General features: G+C 34.3%; 2 protein-coding genes across 2 annotated transcripts in view; both read right to left on the bottom strand.

Annotated features, from left to right (window-relative positions):
* Positions 1 to 1384: 1384 nt before the first annotated feature.
* LOC135958903 (putative mediator of RNA polymerase II transcription subunit 26) lies at positions 1385 to 2855 on the bottom strand. Its single transcript, XM_065509847.1, has one exon. The coding sequence runs from the start codon at positions 2853 to 2855 to the stop codon at positions 1716 to 1718; it is 1140 nt and encodes a 379-aa protein (XP_065365919.1). The 3' UTR covers positions 1385 to 1715.
* Positions 2856 to 3075: 220 nt separating this feature from the next.
* LOC135958902 (voltage-gated potassium channel subunit beta-2-like) overlaps positions 3076 to 26561 on the bottom strand; it is a 227339-nt gene continuing 203853 nt past the window's right edge. Inside the window, exons 2-7 of the mRNA XM_065509846.1 lie at positions 18182 to 18252; positions 8827 to 9145; positions 3963 to 4090; positions 3556 to 3902; positions 3270 to 3488; positions 3076 to 3203 (exon numbers count right to left, since the gene is read on the bottom strand). Coding sequence (XP_065365918.1) covers positions 3102 to 3203; positions 3270 to 3488; positions 3556 to 3902; positions 3963 to 4090; positions 8827 to 9145; positions 18182 to 18252 — 1186 coding nt within the window. The 3' untranslated portion in view covers positions 3076 to 3101. The remainder of the gene's footprint in view (positions 3204 to 3269; positions 3489 to 3555; positions 3903 to 3962; positions 4091 to 8826; positions 9146 to 18181; positions 18253 to 26561) is intronic.

The following is a 26561-nucleotide window of genomic DNA, read 5'->3' as shown; positions in this document are numbered from 1 at the left end:
AATGATAGATATTTCAAAGTTCATTGCAACGATGTATTTAAGGCTATGATAGTGAGTTGGACCTTCAATGGGTCAAAATCGGGAAAAATATTTTTTAACCAGAATTTTTTTTCACAAAAAAAATTTTTTTTCAATAAATTAAAAAAAAAAATTTTAAAAACTTTTTTAAAATAAATTAAAAAACAATTTCAAAAAAAAATTTTGAAAAACATTTTTTTTTAAAAAAAAATAAATTTCGCTTACCTAATATTATAAAAAATTTATTTTAAAGTATAATTTGGTGAAGGGTATATACAATTTGACAGCCGAATACAGCTCTCTTACTTGTATTTTAATTTATTTGAAAATATTTCTATTTTGATCCAAAACTCGAAACTTCGTTGGACCTTCAATTGGTCAAAAGAGGGAAAAAAAATTTTGACATACATTTTTTTTCAATAAATTTAAAAAAAAATTTTTAAAAAATTTAAAAAAAAAATCCAAAAACCTTTTTTAAAATAAATTAAAAAACAATTTCAAAAATGAAAAAAAAAAATTTTGAAAAACATTTTTTTTAAAAAAAAAATAAAATTTCGCTTACTAAGAATATTTAAAAATTTAATTTGAAAGTATAATTTGGTGAAGGGTATATAAAATTCGACACAGCCGAATACAGCACTCTTACTTGTATTTTAATTTATTTGAAAATATTTTTTTTTTGATCCAAAACTCGAAACTTAAAATGAAATCTGCAACCTCTAGACTTATCCCATTTTGCTCAAATTTTCTACATTTGGAGAACAATTTTAGACCTTGAGAGCATTGAAAATTGCAAAATAAGAGCCACCCTAATACTTATTGCTTTAAGTTGTGTATTGAGCTTTTTCAAAGCTTTAAATCATTAGCCCCATTTTTATGATCTAAAATTCTTACTTTTTATAATTTTATTATTTTGAAAAGTATGTAATGTAATGTAAATGGATAATTTTGATTGTATATAAAGTTTAAAAGGGATTATAGGAGAGTATATTTATGTATTTAATTAAGTATGTATATGTTTGAATGAATATTGTCTTGAAAGCTTTTAGTTTTAGGAGTAAAACGAAACAAACTAATTATTATATGATTGAGTTAGTTCATTCTTTTTTTTTAAATATAAATGTCTAAATAACTAAAAGGGAGTATATTTTTTTTTTTTAGAAATTTTTATATATTTTTGGAATTTTATATTTTTTTTTTTATTATTTTTTGAAGTTTTACAATTTTTAAAGTTTGTTTTTAACTTACTTAACTACAAAAAAGTTTTTTCTTTATTTATTTTTATTTATTTATTAATTTATTTTTAATTAATTACTTTTAAAGCTTAAGAAGAATTTTTTATATTAATTTTTTATTAATGCTTCGTATTTGTTTTTTTCTTCAGTTTTTTTTTATTTTTTTTTAATATAAATTTGACTAAATTGTTATTATAATTTTTGAAATATTTGTTTTTTATTGAATAAAAAATAAACGAATCATAAGCACTTTATTTTTGTAAGTTTATCTTACCTTTTTGTTTTCAATTATTACGAGTATATTATGTTGTTGTAATTATTAATATTACTAATATTTTGACAAAAAAGTTTCTGGGTTTTTCTCAGTTTGTTTTAATTTCAATATAGATACTACATTTTAATAACAGTTTGGAGGGGGTTAAAGGGAAGTGGGAAGAGAGAGTGAGAGAGAGAGAGGAAGTTTTAAAATGCCATACTCGTACGTCGGCCACCTATACCGGGTCCCACACGAAAAGCTCCTCCACCACCACTACCACCACGTGGTAGACCGCCATGCGAAACACTGCGTCCCATACGAGTCTCACTACCGCGACGTTCACGTGCCTTGCGCAATAGATCCGAAGTACTCGGCCGTCGACTGTTGCTGGTCGACGAGGAGGCGCTGCGTTTACTACCGGACATTATGTCCGATGTAGACGAACGTCTCATATTTTGGGAAGATGATGCAAAAGCATGCGGCGACAGATAGTACGGCGAAGGAGAACTGGCCTGTGAACGCGACATTTCGTAGCGATGTGGTGTTGGCTGTAGCAAGAGATTTTGGTGTTCACCACCACCATCACCGGTTAGATGTATCAGTTGGCTGCTCGAACGATTATCGTCATTGGAACTGTTGCGACGTGACGAGTATGGCGATTGTGGATAATCGATTAATAAATTCTCCGATTCTTCATTATCAACCGATTCGATTTTCAAATAGGGAGGCATGCGATTATAGGGTTGATGTATATGCTGATGTAGTTCGTTAATATTCAACTCACTGCCATTGGCATTTATGCCGGCTGTCAAAACCTTTGCCACAACTTCACGGGTACTGCCATCGGCGGCCATTAAATTGGTAGCTTGGGAATGTGATTTATTTTGATTGGAAGAACCATTGCGTAAACCACTGTACAGGGATTTAATGTGAAAGTCGAATGACTTGAAGTTTAAAAGAGAACGTTTCTTTTGGATCTTGGCAGGCGGTGCCTCGCCCACATCGCCATTGTTATTGTTGGTGGCATGCGAGCGTAATGTCAGTGTGGTGTTGAAGTCATTTTCGAAATTATTATTCAATGTATCGATTTGTATGGTATTTGGTAGAGTTGTTGTTGTAATACTATCCAGCCGATGGGTGGCGGCCGTTGCCACCGAGCCCACCGATGCGGTGATGGTATTGTCCAAACTGTATGTAGTATTTTGAGAAAAACGTTGCTGTTGCTGCTGCTGATGTTGTTGTTGCAATTGCAATAATTGCTGTTGCTGCTGTTGTAGCAGCAATAATTGCTGTTGTTGCTGCTGCTGTTGTTGTTGTAAATCATGTTTACTTATTGTTGTTGTCATTGTGGTACTACTTAAACTAGTTTTACTACTAATTGCTTTTATAAATTTATTATCAATATCTAAGGACTCCTTTCGTCACTGAATAACGCAAAAGCCTTGTTTAGAGGCATCTTTAGCATCGCCATCCTCACCGCAAAACGCTGCGACCTCATCGTTTTTGGGTGATTCTTGCCCACAGGGACCAATGCCACTGCCGCCGGCGACACCGCCACTAAGGCTAGGAGGCCCCTGGGGGCAGGCTGATTGTCACCGAAGTGCCAGCGTCGATATCATCGGCGGTCGCACCGGTTTATTCTCTAGTATTCGTTCCAATTCTAGCATAACACTGGTCGATAAACGTGGCAGTAGCTAAAGCGAAACAGACAAGATATAGATAAAAATTATAGATATTAGTTTGAAGATTGTGTGTTTTACCTGTAAAGATTGCAAACTCTGATGCAATTGTTCAGCAGAAGTGGCACCTAAAAGTAAACATTGTACGGGTTCATGTTTCAACGACCAGGCTATTGACAATTGAGTTGGAGTACAACCCAGCTTTTCTGCCAAAGCAGCTAAATCCTTTAGACGATCACAATGGCGACGACCCTCCTCCATGCGTTCCTTATTCCAACTACCCTGAGGCGATAAGGCAGCCTAAATTCAACACAAATAATAATTCATTCAATTTATAAAAATGTTTGGTTCATTGTTCCCCACTTACATTCCTATTAACTTCATCTTCAGTCCAAGAATAACTATGACTCTTCGTCTTAAACGAGCCCTTTGGCAAAAAGATCTTCTCCCCATTTTGAGCATCACTCAATGCCATTGACAATGGGCCCCAGGCCATCAGGCCCACACCGATTTTATTATACATTTCGGGCAAATACAGTTCACACTTTTCGCGACAAAACATATGATACTCGGATTGTTCCACAATTGGTGTAATACAATTAAACTGACGGCAGTTAGTATAGGCTTCCATTATTTCAACCTGTGACCAACGTGCTGTACCCCAGTACATGGCCCAACCCTGTTGAATGATGTAATTCATGGCTCTTACAATTTCTAAGGATGAGAAATTATTTTGTAGCTATTTTAATAATTTGTTTATGATCTGGTATTTACCTTCCATTGGACACATGGCATCCGCTTTATGTATAATTACAATATCAATATATTGTAACTGGAGACGTTGCAAACTGGCTTTTACGGACTCAATAATGTGTTTGCGTGAAAGGCCACGTTCTTCGGATCTGGAAAATAGGTTTTAAGAATTTCAAGAATTTTTTAATTACGAGAAAAGGTTTCTCATAAATTAAACTTGTTTTAGGGCCATTATACAACTTGCCTTTATAGTGAAAGTTAACTTTAAGGGTACCTTTTTCTATTGTTAAAGTTACTTTTAACTATAAAGGCAAGTTGTAATAATGGCCCTTAACAGTTTAATTTGCTTTTCCTAATCATATATTTTTTGCTTTTTATAATCATATATTCATAATTTTTCTATCATGTAAGAGGCTCTTTTTTAATTAACATATCGCAATGAAAGTGTCTACGAAATTCCGACATAAAATTGGTTACAATTGGAAGAACCTCTAACCCCAATTAAAAGTTGGACAGATATTTTGTTGGAATAATCTCTTTAATAATATATTTCTGAAAATAATAAAAATATTGTAGGTTTGCAAATATTTTATTATAGAGGTAAGATTCTATGTGGGTTTTAACAAAAAAATCGAATAAAAAATGTCAGTAATGTAACTTTTGGTCAATTTATGCACGATATCACAGCGGTTGGAGAATGCACTCAATATACCAATTCGGTGGAGTCCTAACAGTAGACTGAGTCTAAAACCGAACAAAATCGAACTTGTATTGTTCATAAAGATATTCAGATATCTAGACAGTAAACAGTTCTGGAAACCCAATATTTTGGCAAGGACACCAAAAACCATGACGGCCATAAAGAGGATCGAGTTAGCGTTGGTGTCTCTATTCAGGAAAATGCTATTAGGTTATCATTTAGAATTCCAAATAGTATTATTCAGGCTGAAATATCGGCTATTAAAAGAGCGGCTAACTGTTTCAGTTATAACAAGATATCAGGCAGGGATATATATATACACTGGATAGTCGAGCTGCAATATAATCTCAGATAGATGTGAAAACGACATCGAATCTGGTCTACGAATGTGGGGCATCCTTAAATAGGATGGAGACACAATTAACAGTCGTACTCATATGGGTACGTGGACACAGAGATACAATTGGCAATTGTGTTTCTTACGATCTGGCGAAAAAAGGCGCCATGATGACTGACATTCCGTTATCCACAGAGCCTTTGTGAATTTTACTATGAGCTCGCTCAGACAAGGTGGGGATGTTAACCCACCTGTATGATTACCAGAATAAAGGAACACGAAGGAGGTGATATCTGGACATTGCAAATTTGGCAACAATGCGATGAGGCTTGGGTTGCTCTACAATAACTTCTGTAGAAGCTGTCATAATGAAAAGGAGGATTAGACTATTTTCCACTATGTATTTCACTGCCTAGCATTAGGAGATCTACGTACTAGGTTTCTAGGACATCGTTACTTTGACAGTCTTTCAGAACTTTCGGACATGAAGTTGGAATGCATTAACGCCTCCGTCAAATGACAGGAACTTATTAATTTTTTCCTCCTCTGACTCTTTCTCTGATATCTCTGTTTAATACCCTACACTATTTACTTTGATTACTTTCCCCTTCTCTTTTCATTTTTATCTCTCTCTCTTTTCTATGCTCTTTTCAGGCAACACAAAGGGACCAACTGAATGAAGCCAAGTGAGCTCCGGATGGCTGCCTGTTAACCTAACCTAAAAAGTACTGCATATTTAGACAAATTGTAGAATTCATAAAAATGATAGCAAATGTAAAGATGGAAACAAATATAAGATTTTGGAAAGCAAATCCTGCAAATTTCGAATTTTAACCCTAAAGAACACATTTGGTATGGGGTTGGTAAAAGAATAATATGATTGATTTGGAATACATTATAGTATAGATCTAAATTCAAGATTTCATTAAAAAATATATTAAATTCAGAACGGCTTAGAGAAACGCGTATTAGCATAGTTTAGGCATGTTTTATTTTAAAGATATCCTTGCTGAGATAACTTTCAGAAAAATATAAAAGCATTAAAAGTTCCACAAGAAATTCTTTTCTAGGAAGCAACGAAAATTGAACACTTTTTCAACTTTTTATACCCTATACCACCATAGTGGGGAGGGTATAATGCGTTTGTGCAGATGTGTGTAACGCCCAAAAATATTGGTCTAACACCCAACTTAAAGTATACCGATCGATTTAGAATCACTTTCTGAGTCGATTAAACGATGTCCGTCCCTCCGTCCGTCTGGCTGGCTGGCTGGTTGGCTGTCCATGTAAACCTTGTGCGCAGAGTACAGGTCGCAATTTTGAAGATATTTTGATCAAATTTGGTACATATAATTTTTTCGGCCCAAGGACGAAGCCTATTGAAACTGGCTGAAATCGGTCCATTATTTCACCTAGCCCCCATACAAATGTCCTCTCGAAATTGGACTTTATCGGTCATAAATGTTTAATTTATATATGTATCTACACAAATTTCGCTCCAAATAAGTTTTATATATACAAAAATCATGTTACCAAATGTTGTTACGATCGGTCCATAATTAGTCATAGCTCCCATATAGTCCCGCTTCCGAAAATCACTTTAACGTGCTTAAATCACTTAAAAATGTTGGTATATACACAAAATTCAATATAAATAACTTTCATATAGACATAAATCACACGACCTAATTTTATGGTGATCGGTCCATAATTGGTCATAGCTCCCATATAAGGCCCACTTCCGAAAATCACTCACGAATATAAATTATTGATATTTTAAAAGACAAATATTTTTACTCATTTACTTGGTGTAGGGTATTATATGGTCGGGCTTGACCGACCATACTTTCTTACTTGTTAATTCTAAATCCATTATTTTTGAAAAGATATTGCTTTGGAATATTGAACAATAAATAGTTCAACAGAATTTGGATACAATTCTTAATAAATTGTGTCCGATATTATGAAGGTATGGTGAAATTCGTATGGAGTTGTCAGTCTCCTATCGGATGCGTCCCAAGTAGCTGATAGGGGGAGCCATCATCGAGACCTGTGATACATTTTAAACAAATGCTTACTGATGTTGCTCGATCGATATCAATACTTCATGATACATTTTCTTATAAATGGTCTAAAAGTCTTGGTATAGCTATGCTAATAACAGGAGACGGGACAACCAATGGCCAGTACCTTGTGATACACTTGAAACGAGTGGTCGCAATAGGATGATATTAGTGATAGGATTTCTGTTAGCTACTACACAGAGAATATGGATTTGTGATAGCAACCGAATTTGTTCCCAATCGAATTATTCTGCACACAATCGAATTTTTCGGTTTTATCAACAAAAGTCAGTTGATAAAGAAGAATTTCGGTTGAAGGAACCCAAGTTTTGTTACCCCTTCTAAAATTTTGTAGCCACAACTGTTAAATTCGATTACTAAAGTAGAATCATTCGATTGGCAACAAATTCGGTTGCTATCACAAATCTTTTTTCTCTGTATACAAATGATACATTTTATAAACCGCAGACCAAAACTATTCTTCCCTCTTCCACTTTCCTTCTACCCTTATTCCTTCTTATCCCCTCCCCTCACCCACATTTGTAAGGTTAACATGGTTGGTAGATATGCCGAGAACCTGAATGGTGGTTAAAGAAAACTAGTCGCGAACAGTTCCCATCTGATGCGAGACACTGATCGGTTTTAATACTACTTTTGCTTAGTCCATGTACGACGTCACTGCATGGATCGTCCATCCTCTTACGGCATATTCGTGGAAATGGAAATGGAGCACACAATTATTCAACAACAGAAACAAACAACCGCGAAAGGTCAACAGGGGAAAACCATGTTGGCTGATTGCAAAACGACATCCATCAATCCTTCAGATGTTGAGTCTAGTGCCTCCAAGGCTCCACCTGCCCTCGCTGACAAACATTCAGGAATCGTCTCTATACTGGGTTTTGCGCACAGAAGTCCCTGCGACAATGGTAAGGCTGGACCGCCGACCAAGACGTCGGGTCCTACCAAAGTACTCGCCCCGCCTCTACGGCTACTGTTGACTCTCTTAGTCGCAAAGATCCTCCAAGGAGGGAATTTTTTTAAAGGCGTGATGCCTTGCGCATTATTGATTAATATGAATCAAAGTCAGTCGGAGAGTTAACGTGCGACGAAAAGTCTGCTCTGGACTGGGCCAAGGCCCAGTTGGCAGATCTGGATTCCACCGATTCTCCTTTAATACAGGTGCTGCTATCAAGTTGCATATGTATTGCCTAAACGGCAGCGCTCTGAGGAGGAGAAACTTCGCCATCAAAACCCAGAGCCAAGGACTAAACGTCCAAAGCATGGTGAAGTTCGGATTGTCAATAGTCCATACAGTGAAGTTGCAAAAGTCCCACTGGTTAGAGCCATTATTGACAGGGGCATTAGTGACGGAGCCATTTCTCATGATAAATAGCTGATGATCCTTCAGAAAATGTTAGAGGTGTACTGATAAATCCTAAAGGAGAATCTTTTAGGTTAAGGTTAACCCGCATCCCGTTATTCGATAAGGTCAAAGTTTAAAAAAATAATATCGCTGTACCTCCTTTATAGTCATGAGAATTTTTATTAAGAAATTACAGATTTTTTTAAGTTTTGCACTGTGTAGTATCCATTTTAAGCAAAATCAATTAAAATAAACCAGCTCGTTTGTGAAAAACTTTTGGAACATCCAATAAATAACATCGGTTATATATTCGATTTTCAATAAAAATATTTTTTTACATAATATGTAAAAAACTATTTTTATATATTGTATATTCAAAAATACCTACAATTCTATATAAAGAAAAATAATTCACTTACTTGGTGCTCCAATAAACTTTTGTCGTAATAACATAAGCAGTCCGCTTCCAGCCAGTACGCTGCAAGATCTTGCCAATTTCCGTCTCCGAATGGGCTTCCGATATATCGAACAGATTAATGCCGCTCTCGATGGCCAACTTGAGTATGGCTTCGGCTTGGTCATCGCTAACGCCGGGCGAGAAAACGGGCCAGGTGCCCAGGCCAACATTGCTAACACGTAAACCACTCTTGCCCAAATTCTTGTAACGCAAACCCGGTGTGGGAGTAGAACCAGGCCTTAGCGGCAAAGCTGGATTTGAACCCAGACTTATGGAGCGGCCTGTTTTATTTACGGAAGAAGAGTTTAAAGGAATTGTAATAAACATGTTAGCAATTAAGGTCAACGTAAATATTTAAACCATTTAAAGAAAACCAAAAGAACCCAAAAAAGTTGAAGCGTTCTAAGGTATATAAAATGTTTATAGAATATTTAGTTATAATATTAAATTATTGTAATATTTTCTCTTTTCTTTTATTTATAAATATTTATATTTATTTATCATTATTATTTTAAATCTAACGTGCTTTATATAATAAAACAAGACAAAAGTTAGTAAATACAACGAAACGGAATGTAACGGAACACAACAAAATATATATTGGAAAAAATACCACCAAATTGTTTGGTATCAAAATTAAAACTGAAAATTAATTGTAACGAGAAAACAAAAATTATTCTTAACAAGTGCTTACAACTTTTTTACTTTACTTTTCGTTTTGTATTTTTTTTTTTTTGGTTTGGTTTAACAATAAGTTAAAGTTGTAATACAAAAAAAGGAAAACTATGGGGGTGCCATTTTTATTAAAAAAAGAACAACCACAACGACTACAAAAACAAAACTAAAACAACAAGGAAATAAATTAATATAAAATATAGCAATAGTTGGTTACCTTTTCGTTGGTTTTTTATTTATTTAGTTTACACACACACTTACATATCTACCCAAAATTACCAGAAAAAACAAAAAAAAAACAACAACTACATACAATGATTAATTATGTTACATGAGACAAAAGTACAACCCAACAGTTCTAGCTAAGTGTCCCGAACTAGTGATTTTACCCATCAATGGGTTCACCACTACACCATTTCCAATTAAATTTCAGAAATGAGCCATTATATGTTAGAAGCTTTTCAGAAATTTCTAACTGAATTTTAGAATTTTCTATTTATTTCAGACATTGTTAATTTCTGAAATACAATAAGAAATTTCTGAGATATTGGAAACTTCTGAAACTCAATTGGACATGGTGTAGTTATAGAACTAGTTATTTTAACATATACGTGTCCTAGGTGGAAGTCAGTTGACCCTGCATAAATTACAAAGAGTAATCTCAGCATTACAAAAGGACACTTAGTGACAATTGACTCTACAATAGTCTACTTCTGGTGGGTAAAATAACTACTTTCTAAAGTGCAGAATAACAAAAATTTTAAAGTGATTCCAACCTAGATTACTTCGAGACACTAAAGTGACAATTGACTTCACGCTAGATTACCTGGGATGCATAAAGTCCGCATTACGTGTCAAATGACACAAAAATATATGAATTGGAGTCAGCCAAATAATTAGACATTAAAATGGAACTTATTTTGTAGTTAATGTAGAACTTAGCAATTAAGAAAGTAGTCAATGTATCATTATAGACACTAATTATACCCTTCGCCATGAGTGGCAAGGTTATATATAAGTTTGACATTCCGTTTGTAATTTCTACATTTTGCATTTGTGACCTCACAAAGTATATATATTCTGGATCGTTATAGATAGCGATGTCGATATATCCATGTCCGTCTGTATGTTGAAATCAACTTTCCGAATCTCCCAAATAACTTACAAACATGATTTATACATCATTAAATCGGGAATTCTTCCGGCTCGGTTGCTATTTAAAATCGTGAAAACCTCGATAATGATAGATATTTCAAAGTCCATTGCAACGATGTATATAAGGCTATATATAGTAAGTTGGACCTACAATGGGTCAAAATCGGGTAAAAATATTTTTTAATCCGAATTTTTTTTTCATCAACAAATTTTTTTTGTCATAAATTCTTTTTTGAAAAATTTTTTTTTTTATATTAAAAAATTTAAAAAAAATTGTAAAAAACTTTTTTTAAAAAAATTAAAAAACAATTTTGAAAAAAAGTATAATTTGGTGAAGGGTGTATAAGATACGGCACAGCCGAATATAGCTCTCTTATTTGTTTTTAGGCCATTTGACACGTATGTATGTGCTTTTTGTAGTGCAGATAGAAGTCATTTGGTTCTTTATACATCCCAGGTAATCTAGCGTGAAGTAAATTGTGATTTTCATGTCTCTAAGTAATATAGGCTAGGTTTTTTACGTTTATTATGATATTGTTTCTGCCTTTAATGTCTAGACCTTACAATAAGTAATGAAGGCTTATAACTTAAACACTTGTTGTTCTCTCAGTGGAGAATCATATTTGGCAAATTAGTCTTAAATAAGATGAGTAGTAAATCAGCTCTAAGCAGCCTTGATCTGTCTTGAGTTAATGCTGTAATTTTGACAAATAAGCTTCACGAGTTTTTCTAAATTCATCCATGTCCAAAAGCACATCTAAGTCTCTGTGGATGTTCGCATTTCTTATGTACCATGAAGCTCTCGTCATGGTTCTAAGAATTTTGGATTGTACCCTCTGTATGAGATCTATACTGATATTACTTGCTGTTCCCCATATTTTTTTTAAACAAACACAAACTGCGAAGCGTTTTGCTTATCTGCAGATACACCCAGAGACTCTGGCAGGAATCGAAGCCGCGAACCTCATTTTGATAGTCCAGCACACTATCATCCAGTCTATCGGGGATTCCGTATGTTCAAATTGCTTTTAAAACAGTCTTATACAGGATGACTTTAGTCAGTGTAAATTAGAAGCTTTTAGTTTCAAGTGGAGTCGCTTCTATGTGCCGAACGCCAAGTAAGCAGTCTATCTAAGTGAATACCAAGGTATGTAAAGTGATCAGATAGTGTCATATTATCTCTGTGTAGTGTCAATGGTGGACAAATTCCTCTCCTTAGTGATAACGTTATGTGCTTACTTTTGATTACATTTACTTGCGATCTCCAATTTTTTAACTATGTTATACGTTTGAGGTAATTATCTGGGTTTCTAGATGCTCTATTTGAGTACACATGAGAATTATGAATTGCAGTGTCATCTGTAAAAGTGGAAATGGTTAATACTTCGGGCACGGACAAATCAGAGTTGTATAATAGGTACAGCGTTGGTCCAAACACACTTCCCTGAGGAACACCAGCATTGATCGTATAATCGCTTGTCACATAATCGTTGCACTTTACCCTAAACGAGCGATCCGATAGGTAAGACTCTAGTATTTTGTGTGTACTCAAAGGCAGCAGGCATTTTATCTTGTGTATTAGAACTTTATGCCAAACCTTGTCAAAAGCCTGGTCATCAGAAATATTGCCGAACAGTACTTTTTTAGTTCAAAGTTTGGTTGTTAACTTACTCAATTGTTCTGTGATCCTTACGGAATTGATGATGTGGGATAATGTTTTGACTTTTTAAGAATGCTACAATTTTTCTTTGGATTAAACAAGTCAATAAGCTAATCTGTCTGTAGGACGATTCCAATGTTAAATCCATTCCTTTCCTGGCTTCGGTATGATTATAATTTGGAAGATTTTCCAATCATTCGGGAAAACTACTCGCATTGATTAATACTGTGAGCACAACAATTGCCAAATCTGTTAGGTTTCCAAACACGGAAGAGGTAATTAAATCAGGGACCGTAAGGAGGAGGAGTTTTATTTTTCCGTCATAAAATAAAAGTCATTTGAGGAGTTTTATTTTTAACGTTAGAAAATAAAACTCATTTTATGTAAATTGACACCTAAAGCTTGCCGCTGCACTATATACCAGCGCGCTGGTCAGATAATTAAAATTTGTAAAGCTCCTTGCTTTGCAATTGAATAAATTTAAAATTAAATCAAGTGGGATTTTAATTTGATATTGTTTGATTCCTATTAAGTAACAAACAAATAAATTACTACAGATATTATATCAGATAGATAGAATAAAGGAAGATACTGAAGAAAAGTAGAAAATAAACGAGAGTTTTAAAAAAAATAAAACTCCTCAAATGAGTTTTTTTCTGGCGGCTATTTTAAACACTTTTTCTAAGAGTTTCATATTAACTTTTATTTTTACGTTATACGAAATTATTTGTTGGGGAGTTGGCTTCGAACACATGACGTTATCTTTTGGACTACGTGCCCATGTACCATCAGATTTTCTAATCGGACTTTGACCCTCATGTTCTTGGCAGCCTTCCAAAGGGAGATGTTTGTGTACTTAGCAAATGTTCAATATAGTGCGATGGTCTTCCGAATGAAGGGCTCTTTTTAGTTTTCTACTTGCAGTGGACAGTCTATGCTTAGTAGAAGGAAATCTTTTATGTTGCCAATATCTTCTACATCTCGTATTTTCGAAGAGTAAGACTATCTGTATTAGAAATATAAATTTTAGGTTTATGAGGAATTTGGCACTTAGAGACTTAAAGTCTTTGATACAATTTTTGACATATTCCTCACACTCTATGTTAAGATCAGTGGGGATATGGCAACGTATGTATTTTTTAATTTTAAACCAATCAATCTGAACAATCATGAACAATTAAGCTTCTGTATGAGACGAAGGGTTTTGGCATAGTTCAGTTTAACCTTCGCTTTACCAAAGGTTTTTTATGTACAAGGTTTACCAATACCCACCCGGGTGACACTACACTTCTATAAATATATGCGACGTGACGAACGAAATTTTAAAAAATTTAAAAAATCTTATAAAAAGTTTAAAATGGTTGTATTAAATTCTATAGAACTCTAGAATTTGTTCAGTGAGTACAAATTTCATTTAAATCGAAACAAAATTAAAAAAATATTAAACCAATAGAATCGGTGGGTATTGGTAAAGCAAAGGTTGAGAATAATCAGAAGATAATTCATATGATATTTCTGCAGTAATAAATAGAGTTTCTATTCTAATTCCTTGTTATGACAAATTATATTATATCGAGTATTTTTTTTGGATCGGAAGGCCAATAAGTAGGTGATATAAAATCTAAGCAGTTTAGTAAATTGTCACTTAAGTGTCTCCAAGTAATCTAGAGTGTAGTCACTTTAAACGTTTATTTTTTACAGCTCTTTTTAGTGAGTAATTCGTAGAAATTGTTATATACAAATTGTGTTTGATATTATTCTTATACAGTTTATTAAATATTTTCTTAAGTATAGTAATGTACTAACTATATGTAACCGGTATGTTAATCCAATGCGTTAACTACTTCGAACCAGCTATTAGACAGTATATTTGTAATCTATATAGGATCAATTGGCTCCCTGCTTAGGACACTTACATATTAAACATGTAACGAAGCTAGTTATATAAGCAGTTGTCAACTAGTTTGGGACAGTCTGCTAGAACTGCTGGGAACTGCTTGGTAAGTGAAAGTGTCAGCTCACACACACCCACCCATACACATTCGAACATACATACATTTACAAAACATGGTATGTGAATACTTTTTTTTTTTGATTGTGGTATTTACATCCAAACTGCTTTGACAAGGACTCGTTCAAAGTGACCACCAACAGTGAGCAAGCCGGTCATGCGACAAGTATTAACAAACAAACAAACATAAATATATCTATCCTTCCTTATGTTTATACATACTCGTAGGTACGTATTTTAATGTGTTACTGGCCAAAAATTAAAATCAACAAAACTTATCACGCCATAATTTCTGAGAGTTTACTAAAAGTTTCAGTGTTGCCAACTATGTATGAATATTATTGTGAAAGGTGTGCTACAAACCATGGCAAAAATTTGTAGAAATTCTTAAGGAATTAATTTCACTGCCAATGAATCTATAGACCTGTTTCGAAAACCTATCAATTAAGGATTTTATAGCGGTTCAATTGATGCAAGAACTGAAGTCTAATAACTGACCATGCCTACGGAAGATGGTTCGTTGTATGTTTAATTGAACAACAATAAAGGGATGTTAACTTTTCTAGCAAAATTATCCAAATCGATGAAGTACATTTTCACCTTGATAACTTTTTATACCCTACACCACCATAGTGGGGAGGGTATTATGCGTTTGTGCAGATGTTTGTAACGCCCAAAAATATTAGTCTAACACCCACCTTAAAGTATACCGATCGACTTAGAATCACTTTTTGAGTCGATTAAACGATGTCCGTCCGTCCGTCTGGTCGGCTGGCTGGCTGTCCATGTAAACCAGCCAGCCAGCAGAGTACAGGTCGTAATTTTGAAGATCAAATTTGGTACAAATTATTTTTTCGGCCCAAGGACCATGTCTATTGAAACTGGATGAAATCGGTCCATTATTTCACCTAGCCCCCATACAAATGTCCTTCCGAAATTGGACTTTATCGGTCATAAATGTTTAATTTATAAATGTATCTCCACAAATTGCGCTCCAAATAAGTTTTATATATACAAAATTGATGTCATCAAATTTTGTTACGATCGGTCCATAATTAGTCATAGCTCCCATATAGACCCGCTTCCGAAAATCACTTTAATGTGCATAAATCGCTTAAAAATGTTGGTATACTCACAAAATTCAACATAGTAAACTTTCATATAGACACAAATCACACGACCTAATTTCATGGTGATCGGTTCATAATTGGTCATAGCCCCCATATAAGATCCACTTCCGAAAATCACTCAAAAATATAAATTATTGAAATTTTAAAAGAAAAATGTTTTTGCTCTTTTACTTAGTGTAGGGTATTATATGGTCGGGCTTGACCGACCATACTTTCTTACTTGTTTAATTTTCGGATTTGCGGTTTAAAGAACTAACATGTGACTTTCAAAAAAGTTTTTGACCTGAAGGCTCCAGTAATGCTTCATCAAAAGTGAGGCTGGTGAAGCAGTGACTTCTACTGGTAGTCGGCTTCAGGACATGATAACAGAGTTCTTTCTGCCTAAATTGGATGATATTGATGTGAACGACACACAGTGGTATAGAAAAAAATAGAGGGAAATAAATATGTAACTTCTAAACGGTAAATCCGATTTTAATGAGGGATTGTTGTCGAGCACAAAGAGGAAGTATTGTTGAGTTTAAGTTTTGAACTTGGACCTCGTGGTCCCACCAGGAACGCGACCATGGGTACTCAAAGTAGGACATCTCGGGTTTGTTACATTTTTAAAACGATCATATTTCTTCGTTTGTGTTTCGATTTCGAAAATACATATGTAAAATCTCCTCATCGAGCACTACTTTGTCGTAGCTATCAATTATCACTTATAACATAGGAGATATTCGCATTTGAATATTAAATTTTCAAAATTTTTACCCACCCTACTCCAGTTTTTTTATAACAGCGGATCCAAATATTTCCCATTTCCCACTTTTCCTTTATTGCACTAACAACACATGTATGTATTAAATAGAGAAAGAATTGTTTAAAAATAGTGACTAATTCCAAAGTTATATGCATTTGAATTTAAAAAAATTGAAAAAGGCGATTTTTCGCTAATTTTTTGGGTAAAAAGTACTTTTTTCTTTTTAAGTTATTGCAAAAAATTTCTAAGAGGATGTATTAGAAATTTATGCTTTTTGAAAAGCTAATTTTTCCCTAAATATTTTAAATGAAAATAAATTTGAAAATTGTTGATACCGAGAGGACCAGGTCCATCAACAAAACGCCTATTTTTTATATAAAATTGTAATTTAGGGCAAAAATTCTCAAATCGCATAGTTGATATCTAAATATAACAACAAGTTTCAGATGGCCAAATATGTTTTTTATTATTTTGTAAAGGGTTCCGATAACCCCGCCACTGGTTTGGATATTATAGCCAAAAAAACTAAAAAAAATCCATTTTTGGTATTTTTAAAATCTTTTTGGGAATTACGGGATTCCTGATAACAAATTTCAAAATTCAGTTTTATTTTTTAATTTTTAATAGAAAAATCTATATAACTGTAAAATTTCATTAACAAATATTCATAAATAAAAATTTAATTCTAGTTTGAAAAAACTCAATAAAATGCATTTTTTGTCATATTTTTCAAAAAAGTATTCCACGAACTTTTTAATTGTGAAAAGCTATATATATATTTTTGAAAAATAGCCAAAATCCCCTATCCATTGATATATAAAATGTCCACCTTATGGTTTTTAAAGTGGATAATTAATTAGAGAAAACTTAACAAATCAGAGAATTTACTATATCATTGTGCGGCGTCAATTGGAGGTCTAAGAAGCCATTTAAGAATACAGATGCAAATATCACCACATAAAATCGGTGTTCTCCCTATTGACACATGGCAGAAACCACCAGAGTTGGTACAATTTCTCCAGCTTAAAATGGCAACGATTACAAACTCAAATTAACCCTCTTTTGCCCAAGCAAACCCAATGCACTCATCGCAAAAATGCCAATAAATGCAAATATAACTGATTTTGCATTTCAAAAACTCAGTTGCTAAAAAATGCATTTAAATTATTTTAAAAAGCCTTCAAAGTTTTTGAAATGAAATATCAGTTATATTTGCATTATTTATTGGCTTTTTTCGATGAGTAACTTGAGGCATGCTCAAGCCTTAGAGGGTTAATATAACTTACAATCTTTCTGGAAGGAATTTTTGACAATAATGGAACTGTTGCAACAACTACATGGTCTCCCTTTAGTGAACGTAATTTAAATATTTTTCTTTTTTCAATTTCTATCACATGGAGTTGACAAGTAAAAGCAAATGCGAGTAATTAAGCAAGTGGCCACTTTCGAATAATCATTTGTCAATTAGATAAAATCTGTACAAATGCTTATAGTAAGTTTAAAAAAATACAAAATTAATAGATTAACCATTAAATTATAGCTTCCTTGTAACACTAGTTTGAACTTCTGTTTTGCTAAAAAAAAGGACTGACTACCAGCCTATAGTTTACAAAATAAATAACTTAATTGTTTGGAAAACTAGTAACAACATAAAACAGTTACAACATTTTTTTTTTTACATACAAAAACAAAACATGTTAGAAAAGAAGACAACAAAAACGGGAAAACTTTTTAAAATACAAACAACAACTAAACAACAACAACAAAAAAACAAATTTACACACAACCACAATTTAGTAGTAACAAAAAAACCAACTGAACGAACAAAATTCAAAAAACAAACAATATGTATAAATTACATAAATAGAATAAATTTAAGTTAAAAAAAAGAAAGAACAGAAATTAAATAGTAAATAAATAGTGATTTTTATAGTTTGATACCGAAATCAAGATGACCTCCCGTACCACTGAACTCCTCCATGCAATCGAGTGATGCTATAGGGGCCCGACACCTGGAAATGGAAGAAATGAAAAAAAATTATTTTTTAAAAATTTGGATATAATTGTAAATATTAGCTGCAAATTTAAAATCCTTTTTAATTTTTTATTAAATTTTAGCTTATGTTATAAAATTTTTAGTGTGAATTTTAAAACTTTCTCTGCAATTAAATACCCCATTAATTTCAAATAAACCATATGGTTTTTCTGTTCATTTTCAATGTAAGGTCACTTTATAAACAGTTTAATGTTGTATGCGCTCAAATACAAAATTTGTCTCCTGGTAGTAGTTTTGAAAACATAAAATTTTTAAATAATCGTTACAAAAACTACAAATACCCATCCCTAGAGTTAACTAAAGTTAATTGCCATTTAACAGGCAAACATATGTAGCTGTGTATATGTAAAGGACTATACACATACAACTACAACTGTATATTATACATACATATAAAAATGTTACACACAATCACACCCATCAGTGAAAGCTGAATTTAACGTACACAGTGGGTCCATTAAAATTGAAATGACAATACAATTCGTTAGAAATGAGCAATCATTTGGTCAATTCACAAGGTCTCTTATCAGTCATATTGTCATAATGTCCTAATATATCACGACTCGGCAGCTCGGCTTTACCGACTCTTAGGCATTCGGCGCAGGTCTCTGCTGGTTGGCTACTATAACACAATAAACATAGCATACAAAGTAGTATTATTTTAGGACACTTTTTGCTTGAAAAACAATAAAAACCATTGTGAAATATTAGGACATTACGACATGATAAGAGCTTGTGAATTGACCAATTATCATATTTTTAGCTGTTTTTCGTATAAAAATATGAGTTACTTACTTGGGAACATGCTTAGACTCTTTGAGTCTTCTCTGGTAAGACCAAATCGGGTAGGTCACATGAAAATGTTGTATGTGGTAGATCTAATTGGTCAGGGTATTATCCTTACTGGGATTTCGGATGATATGGCAACGACTTTAGACTTCGGTATTTCGCCAATAATTGTGTTTCGAAATAGGGACGAGTAGGTTGGATCGGAACAGCTGTTTGATGTAGTTTTCACTGATGAGTCCAAAATGGAATCTGGCACGGTAGCCGGAGTTTATGTAGTAGATGAGGACATCAAAATGTCATATAGACTCCCGGACGAATACAGTGTCTTCCAGGCAGAGATCCTAGCAAGCTGGAAAGCCACAGATTTGATAAGGTCACACATCGCAGAATGACAATTTGTGTGTATAGTCAGGGAGCATAGTGCTGAAATGTAACAGGGCTCTAATAGCATTAATGGAACTAACCACAGTCAGATTATGTTGCATACCAGGGCACTGTAACATACTGGAACATGAGATAGTAGATGAACAGCGTTCGGATCTGGACTATATTAATAGGGACTGCGAGGTCAAACCTCCTATATTCTTCGACAGATTCGGGGACTCCACGAAACAATCTATTGTTTTCATTGTGATTTTTCTTTTTTATAATTTACTATTTTTTAATTTTTAGTTGACTTAAGGAAACTTAATTTCATTCGTTTGGAATTTGCTTACAAAAATTTTGTGGTGCTTTTGGTTCAGAAGAGGTGATTTTAACACGAAAGATAAAGATCGCCCAGGCCAGCCAAAAAAGCTTGAAGACCAAGAATTGGAGCCATTATTCTATGAAGATTGTTATCAAGCTCGCAAAATCATTGGGAGCTACTCAATCAGCAATTTCAAAATGTTTGTAAGCAGCAGGATTCATCCACAATTTGGTACCATACGAATTGAAGACGAGAGACCTTGAAATGTGATTTTACATGTCCAAAATAATGTTTGAACGCTATAAAAGAAAATCAGTTTTGCATCGAATCATTACTTGCTATTAAAAATGTATCCCAAATCGACACTAAAGCCAAATATCCGTTTTTTTAAGGTAATTCTCTGTATATGGTGAGAGAAAAAGGATTATATCTATTATGAGCTGCTTCGTTTGAAACGATAATTGGCCGAACAACAGCCAGAATATGCGGGCAGACATGTTGCAATACCTGTTAAAAGCAATGTAATATGAAGTGGTTGGGAAGTTTTGCCACTATTTCTTTCGATCGATGCAGAGCTCTTCTCTCGATATGCTTCATTTTGGAACAGAGTATCCGATATTGGCTTGATTCGTTCGTGGCCTCAAAAGATGAGCAGTTTTTTTTGGCTGGGAATAATGGCCAATACTATTAGAAAATTTATATTGCAAACATTTTAAAAATTTCCTCATTTTTAAGTCTTACACCCAATATATTGGTTCGTCTCACTGACTTGGCTGTTTATCGGGTTTCCGGTGATGCGTATCTTTGGTACTGGATCATGTTTTTATTTAAGTCTATAATACAAATAAGTGAACTTTACTGAAGAACAACTGGCTGAAGCCTATGTCTTAAACAATCAACCAAAGTCGCTGTATTAAATAGTCGGCGAAGCCATTGCATTGAAGAGTTCTTCTAATCGAATGTCTTTAAAGTCGCTTAATTTTTTTTAAAAACAAACACAAACTGCGAAGCGTTTTGCGAATGTTGATTATAGCGACATAGGTTTACTGTTAAAAATAGGGACTTTGGCTTCTCCGACTGTTTAATAGAGCGACTTCGATGAACTGTTAAAGACAGGAGCAGATTGATCAGATTGATAGTACAGCACACTAACGTGTAGTCTGTCGGGTCACCTCAATTGAACAATCGGAGAAGCTGCTGTTGACCGATGTCCTTTTCTGTAATAGACGGCTAAGCCATTGCATTGAATAGTTGGTGATTGCTCCTGTCTTTAACAGTTGATCGAAGTCTGTGTATTAAACAGTCGGAGAAGCCAAAGTCCTAGTTTTTAACAGTAAACCTATGTCGCTATAATCAACATTCGGTTCTGTATTGAACAGTCGGCAAAAACACGGCATTGAACAGTTGGCCGAAGTCGCAGTATTAAACAATTCCAGCAAAGTGGCCGTTTGTAACAGTTAGGGTAATCTTCTGACCTGAACATCTTCATTGCTTGACCAGCTTTATTTTAAAAGAGGTAAGAGAACGATTTTGCTCCAATAATTTTCATAATTTTATAAATATCATTCAACATTTTATGGATGGGAACACTTTACGGCACAAACTTCGGTAAATTCAAATGTTGCTTAAATTTGGTGACACTTTATCAGCTCCATAGTGCAAGCTGTCATAACAATAAACAACGCGTAATCTAAAAGTTGGCAATTTTTTTTGGAAAAAGAAATACTCACGCACATTACAGCTTATACACAAGGAAACGTAAAAAATATTTTATAGTTTTTTTCTGCTATACAGTTACTACAATAAACACACCAACCTAAATACTCAAATACTCTAACATATGTACATAATAATGGAACCAAGATAGGTACATTAGGAAGTCCCCATTTGTAAGCAAACATGCAACATTTTTTATTTTCTAAAAAAAATTAATTAATTTACAATAGTTTTCGGCCTAAACAGGTTGAGCTAATAATAAAACCAAAACAAATTTAACTCTCAATTTTATGATGAACAACGACAACTTCGTTTGTCAGTTTTTTTTAGCACCAACCTAATGTAACGCCCAAAATTATACTGTAACAAATTTAAACACTTACACTAAACTCAAACACAGATGTCAAAATACACATACATATGTATGTGTGTACTATGTGTATGTAATTTTCATTTAAAAGAGCGCGTTTGTACTCAAGGTCGTGTCATAATGATGCTACAAAAATTACTCACATCCATAGTACTTATGAAAACGGTGAAAAAAGCGAAATACAAATATACAGCAACAACAACAACAAACGTTATAATAACGCAACACAACTAATTAACATTAATGTTAACTGTAACGCTAACGCTAACAGCTACATCATTATCACGGTAATACTAATAATAATAATAGTGAAAGACGTCATTATAATCGTCCTGCAACATGAACTTCATCATCATCATCGTGATCAACCTTAATTATAATTGCAATTGGTGTCAGCTGTAGCAATAATTGCGGGTACATATTTAAGTTCGATGTGTCATTGTGTGAGTAAAAGCATATGTATCTGAATCAGGGAATGGACCCAGCAGCTTTACAAGTATTCAATGTATCTCTTTTAGACAGTAATTTTCACATACATCTTACTGACTTCAATTTATATATTTTTGGGTCATTTAACATCTCATCTTTTTCATTATAATATGGCTGGTATCAGTGTCAAGAACTCGATGACCAGTAAGTAGCACATTTACTAAGCAAGAATAAGAACTGATATTAACAGTTTTTGCTTAAGTACACCGCTATTGGATGAATGGTTCATACACAATAAGATGTCGAATAGAAAATAATAAATTTAACAATACGGCTACAGAAAAGTGTGACCTATACTTCGTAATTAAATATTTTCGAATGGAGGTTCTTCATCTTAATTATATGATGTTCATATGCTCCATCTCTAAAAAACCATCAATCATTGATGCTTTTTTAACGCATTTTTTTATAGTTCTTGATATAACATCGAGCGAAAAGTTCCAGAATTAGTGTTTCTAATCGGGAAAAAAATTCCGCCAAGTCCCGGGAATGTTGCATTAAGTAGACTTTATATCAGCGTTGTAACAGAAACGGGTATGATAGGCCATGTAAAATTTAAATGATTTTGCAATGCGGCTGATTGTCCTTGTGTCTGCCCCACTTGGGCCATGGTAATGTATCTTGGTGACGCTTCACACCTTGATGTTATGCCTCGAGGGGAAATATGTAGCGAAACCGAAGTGCACGGACCTCATTTCTGGTGAAAATTTAATTTATTAAATTCGCAGCTGACTAAAGTCTTATCTACCACGGGGATCATAAGGCCCCAGTAGTAGTATCATTGGTGAGGTCTCTTCGGTAAGTACGTGGTGGCTGTGGTTAAAAGCCAAAGCGGGTAGAATCGTAGATTCGGGCAACGAAATGTATCTTACTAGGTGCTTTTGCTGATACAACAGAGCCATTGAAAGTAGCAGAAGAAGCTGGCGTTGAGCTCAAGAAATGTATTGGGGTAGTAGCTCGGTTCTCGGCCAAGGTCAATAATGTGTTGATAGACGCATTGTTTCTATCTGGTATTAAGACTACCGTACGGTTTAAGCTCTTGCGACAGGTACCCACGTAAATCTTAGATACAGTTGTCCTTGAGTTTGCAAAGTAAAATCTTTAGAAGAAGCATTCAGAATCTGGCGAGATAACACAAATTACGAAACTGATTCGCTACGCAAAAGGGCGAGATATTCATGTGCTGAGGCGTGAAAAATCTCTACACGAGCATCGTCTGCGATCCAAAGTTTTTACTGCCCCCCGGGGATGGCCAATCATTCCTTGATCCGGTTGATAACGCTAATCTTTTGGCTGAATTATTTGCAAATAATTCGAGCCTACCGGAAAGCAATCAACATCAACGAGCTCGAAAGAGTATCAGTTACTATGACGAAAGTATTCTTTCGCTCTAGAGCAGTTAAATGGGTTAAAGCGGATCTCAACATTCTTCGACGCTAGCTCGTCTATTAGCTAACCTTTTCAGCACATTATATCGTGCCGGAAAATTTCCTGTATGTTGGAAGGTTACTAATGTAAAGCAAATTCCTAAAAAGGGAGAAGCTAACAACCCTGAAAATTATCGCCCAATAGCAATTTGTTCTGCACTTTCCAAAGTTCCTCAGCGACCGGCAATATGGCTTTTGTAGATAACGCACTACCAGAAAATGCGAAAGTAAATTGTTGGCTCTAGACATTTCTAAGGCGTTTGATAGGGTGTGGCATGATGCGCTTCTATCAAAACTGATTACTTTTGGTGTCGGTAATAACTTCTCTCGATTTATATCGATCTTTCTCAGAGATCGCACTATACGAGTTGTTGTAGATGGAATTTTATCAAACGAATTCAAGATCAATTCAAGACAATCGCACGCCAGTTCATGTTGCTTCATATGTTTTTATGGGTGATATAAATATTAAAGAATCAGAAGCTATTTATGTTCTAGTCATGAGTATTCAGTGTGATGTCCGATAGACAAAATACATTTTCCAAGTGTCGAAGGAAGCATTCATGTTCCTCGGTTTACTAAAACGGTGTAGGAAGTACTTCACTCCATCGGATCTCCTTACTATTTACACCACATATATGTGGTTGTGCTTCACTGACACTACAATGGAATGAACTCTGCAGAAATTTGTAAAATTGTTCCCGAAACCCGTAGTTGTTTACGCAATACACGTTCTTCGGCAAGAGCTAATCAAGTCGTGGTTGTCTTGACATTTCAACGTACAATACATTACGGGGAAAATTCGTTCTTTAGCGATACAGTCCGTATGTGGAACAATCTTCCCACTGAAGTCTTTGCTGTTATTTTCAATGTAGGAAAATTAAAATCTAATATCCACAAACACCTCTCCCTCTATCCTTCCCCCCCATAGCCTATTTTTATAGTTCCAACACAATACATAGCATAAGTTGGGGTCATCCCCTGAGAGCTGGTCCAAGAAAAAATAAAAACATTCGCTTCCAAGTGCTCGATCGTTTCTGGTTTATCTGCATAGATCTGGAAATTACATATCTACAGAGAAAATAATCCAATGGCGTCAAATCAAATGAACGAGGTGGCTAGTTAACAGTCCCATTTCTTGAAATTATTCGTTCGCCAAACATTTCTCTAAGTAAATTGGTTGTAATGAGCGCTGTGTGATAAGTGGCACCATCCTGCTGAAACCAAATGTCAGCAATACTAATGCCTTCCATTTGAGGCATGAAAAAGTTAGTAAGCCTGTCTCTATACAGCTCACCATTGACTGTAACGTCCTGACCATCGCTAATTATGAAGATATATGGACCAATGTTTCCACCGGCCCATAAAGCACAGCAAACAGTGAGTTTTTCTCGATGTAATGGTGTAACGAAAATGGCCTGAGGAGTATCATCGCTCCAACTGCAGTAATTCTGTTTATTATCCAAAAATGTGCTTCATAACTGAGCAAAATGTTCAAATGAAGCGTGTGTGAAAATTGGACCTTCAACTGCGGTGTCCACATGCCCTAAATCATATTTGTTTGGGACCTCCCTATTAAACATATGCATAACAAATATTGACATGATTTGTTCCCCTCCAAGTAATTCTGTGAGTTTTAATTGTATCGCCAGCAGCAGTAATAGTGGCCCTAGTTCTAGTTTTAGCTGTTTTGGAACTTAAAGGGGGACTTTCAAATGACATTTTTTTTTCTTTGTTTGGAAAATTTAGTTTGTATTTTTAATTAAGTTAAATTTAGCTACAATGTAACGTCATGAGTTTAAATGAAAATATTAAAGTTGTAGCCAACGAACTAGTAAGTATAACCAACTGAAATAAACTTTATCGTTTAATACAGCAAATGAAAAAAAAAAATAGAAAAACTGGTGGATGATGATGATGATGTGGCGTTACCACAGCTAATACATTTTTAAAAACATCATAATGAAACGAAAGTACTAAGTTGCACGCAAAAATTGCTTAAATTAGTAAACGAAGGGGAAAATGGAACGAAGGCTGAGAAGTTTAGATACAGCCACACATTAAACTTTATAAAGTTGTTACAAGTTAAACTTCCATTTAATAAATTAATTTTGTATATAGCCTTGACAATTTGTCTAGAAATTTAGAATCGAAACTAAAAACAGTATTTTTAACTTTTTCTTGGAGGACTGTAATCAAACAGAAAACTTGCAGAATTACTGGCAAAGGCAAATGCTGCAAGTAACTCTGCAAGTTTTCTTTTCTACCCTAGGTCCCCAGAACTTTACCGATTACTCTCGTAGCAACTATTTAAATATTTTTTCAGGAGTAGCTACATAGGTTTGTGTCTCGAATTGTTGTGGACGTTTTACTTACTTTTATATACATTCACACATAGTTGGGCATACATGTTGTTAATGCAAATAGTTTGCTGTTCACTCTTGTTGCTGTTGCTCTTCATTGTTGTTGTCATGCTACATACTCGTACTCGTACATAGTTGCTGTTGTGTTTTCAGAGATTTTCCAGTTAATTTACATAATAAATGTTGAGCCAAGCAAAACTGAACAACAAAAAAAGGATCCACTAACATTTTGCTGACATTATAGGAATTTTAATTTTTCTTTGTTGTTTGGTGGTGGGACAGCAACAAAAAAAAAAAAAAGAAGTGAAAATCTTGCTGATTATAGTTTTACCAACAAAGTGTCACAGCGAGTGTGGATGTGTACGTTTATTACATTTAGTCACACACCTAATTATTAAAGTAAATAGAAAACGGAAGAAGTGG

Source organism: Calliphora vicina, chromosome 4 (assembly GCF_958450345.1).
Source record: "Calliphora vicina chromosome 4, idCalVici1.1, whole genome shotgun sequence".
In the NCBI taxonomy this organism is placed as follows: Eukaryota; Metazoa; Arthropoda; class Insecta; order Diptera; family Calliphoridae; genus Calliphora; species Calliphora vicina.
Note: the sequence above shows the minus strand (reverse complement) of the source record. Positions and strands in the feature narration are given on the sequence as shown.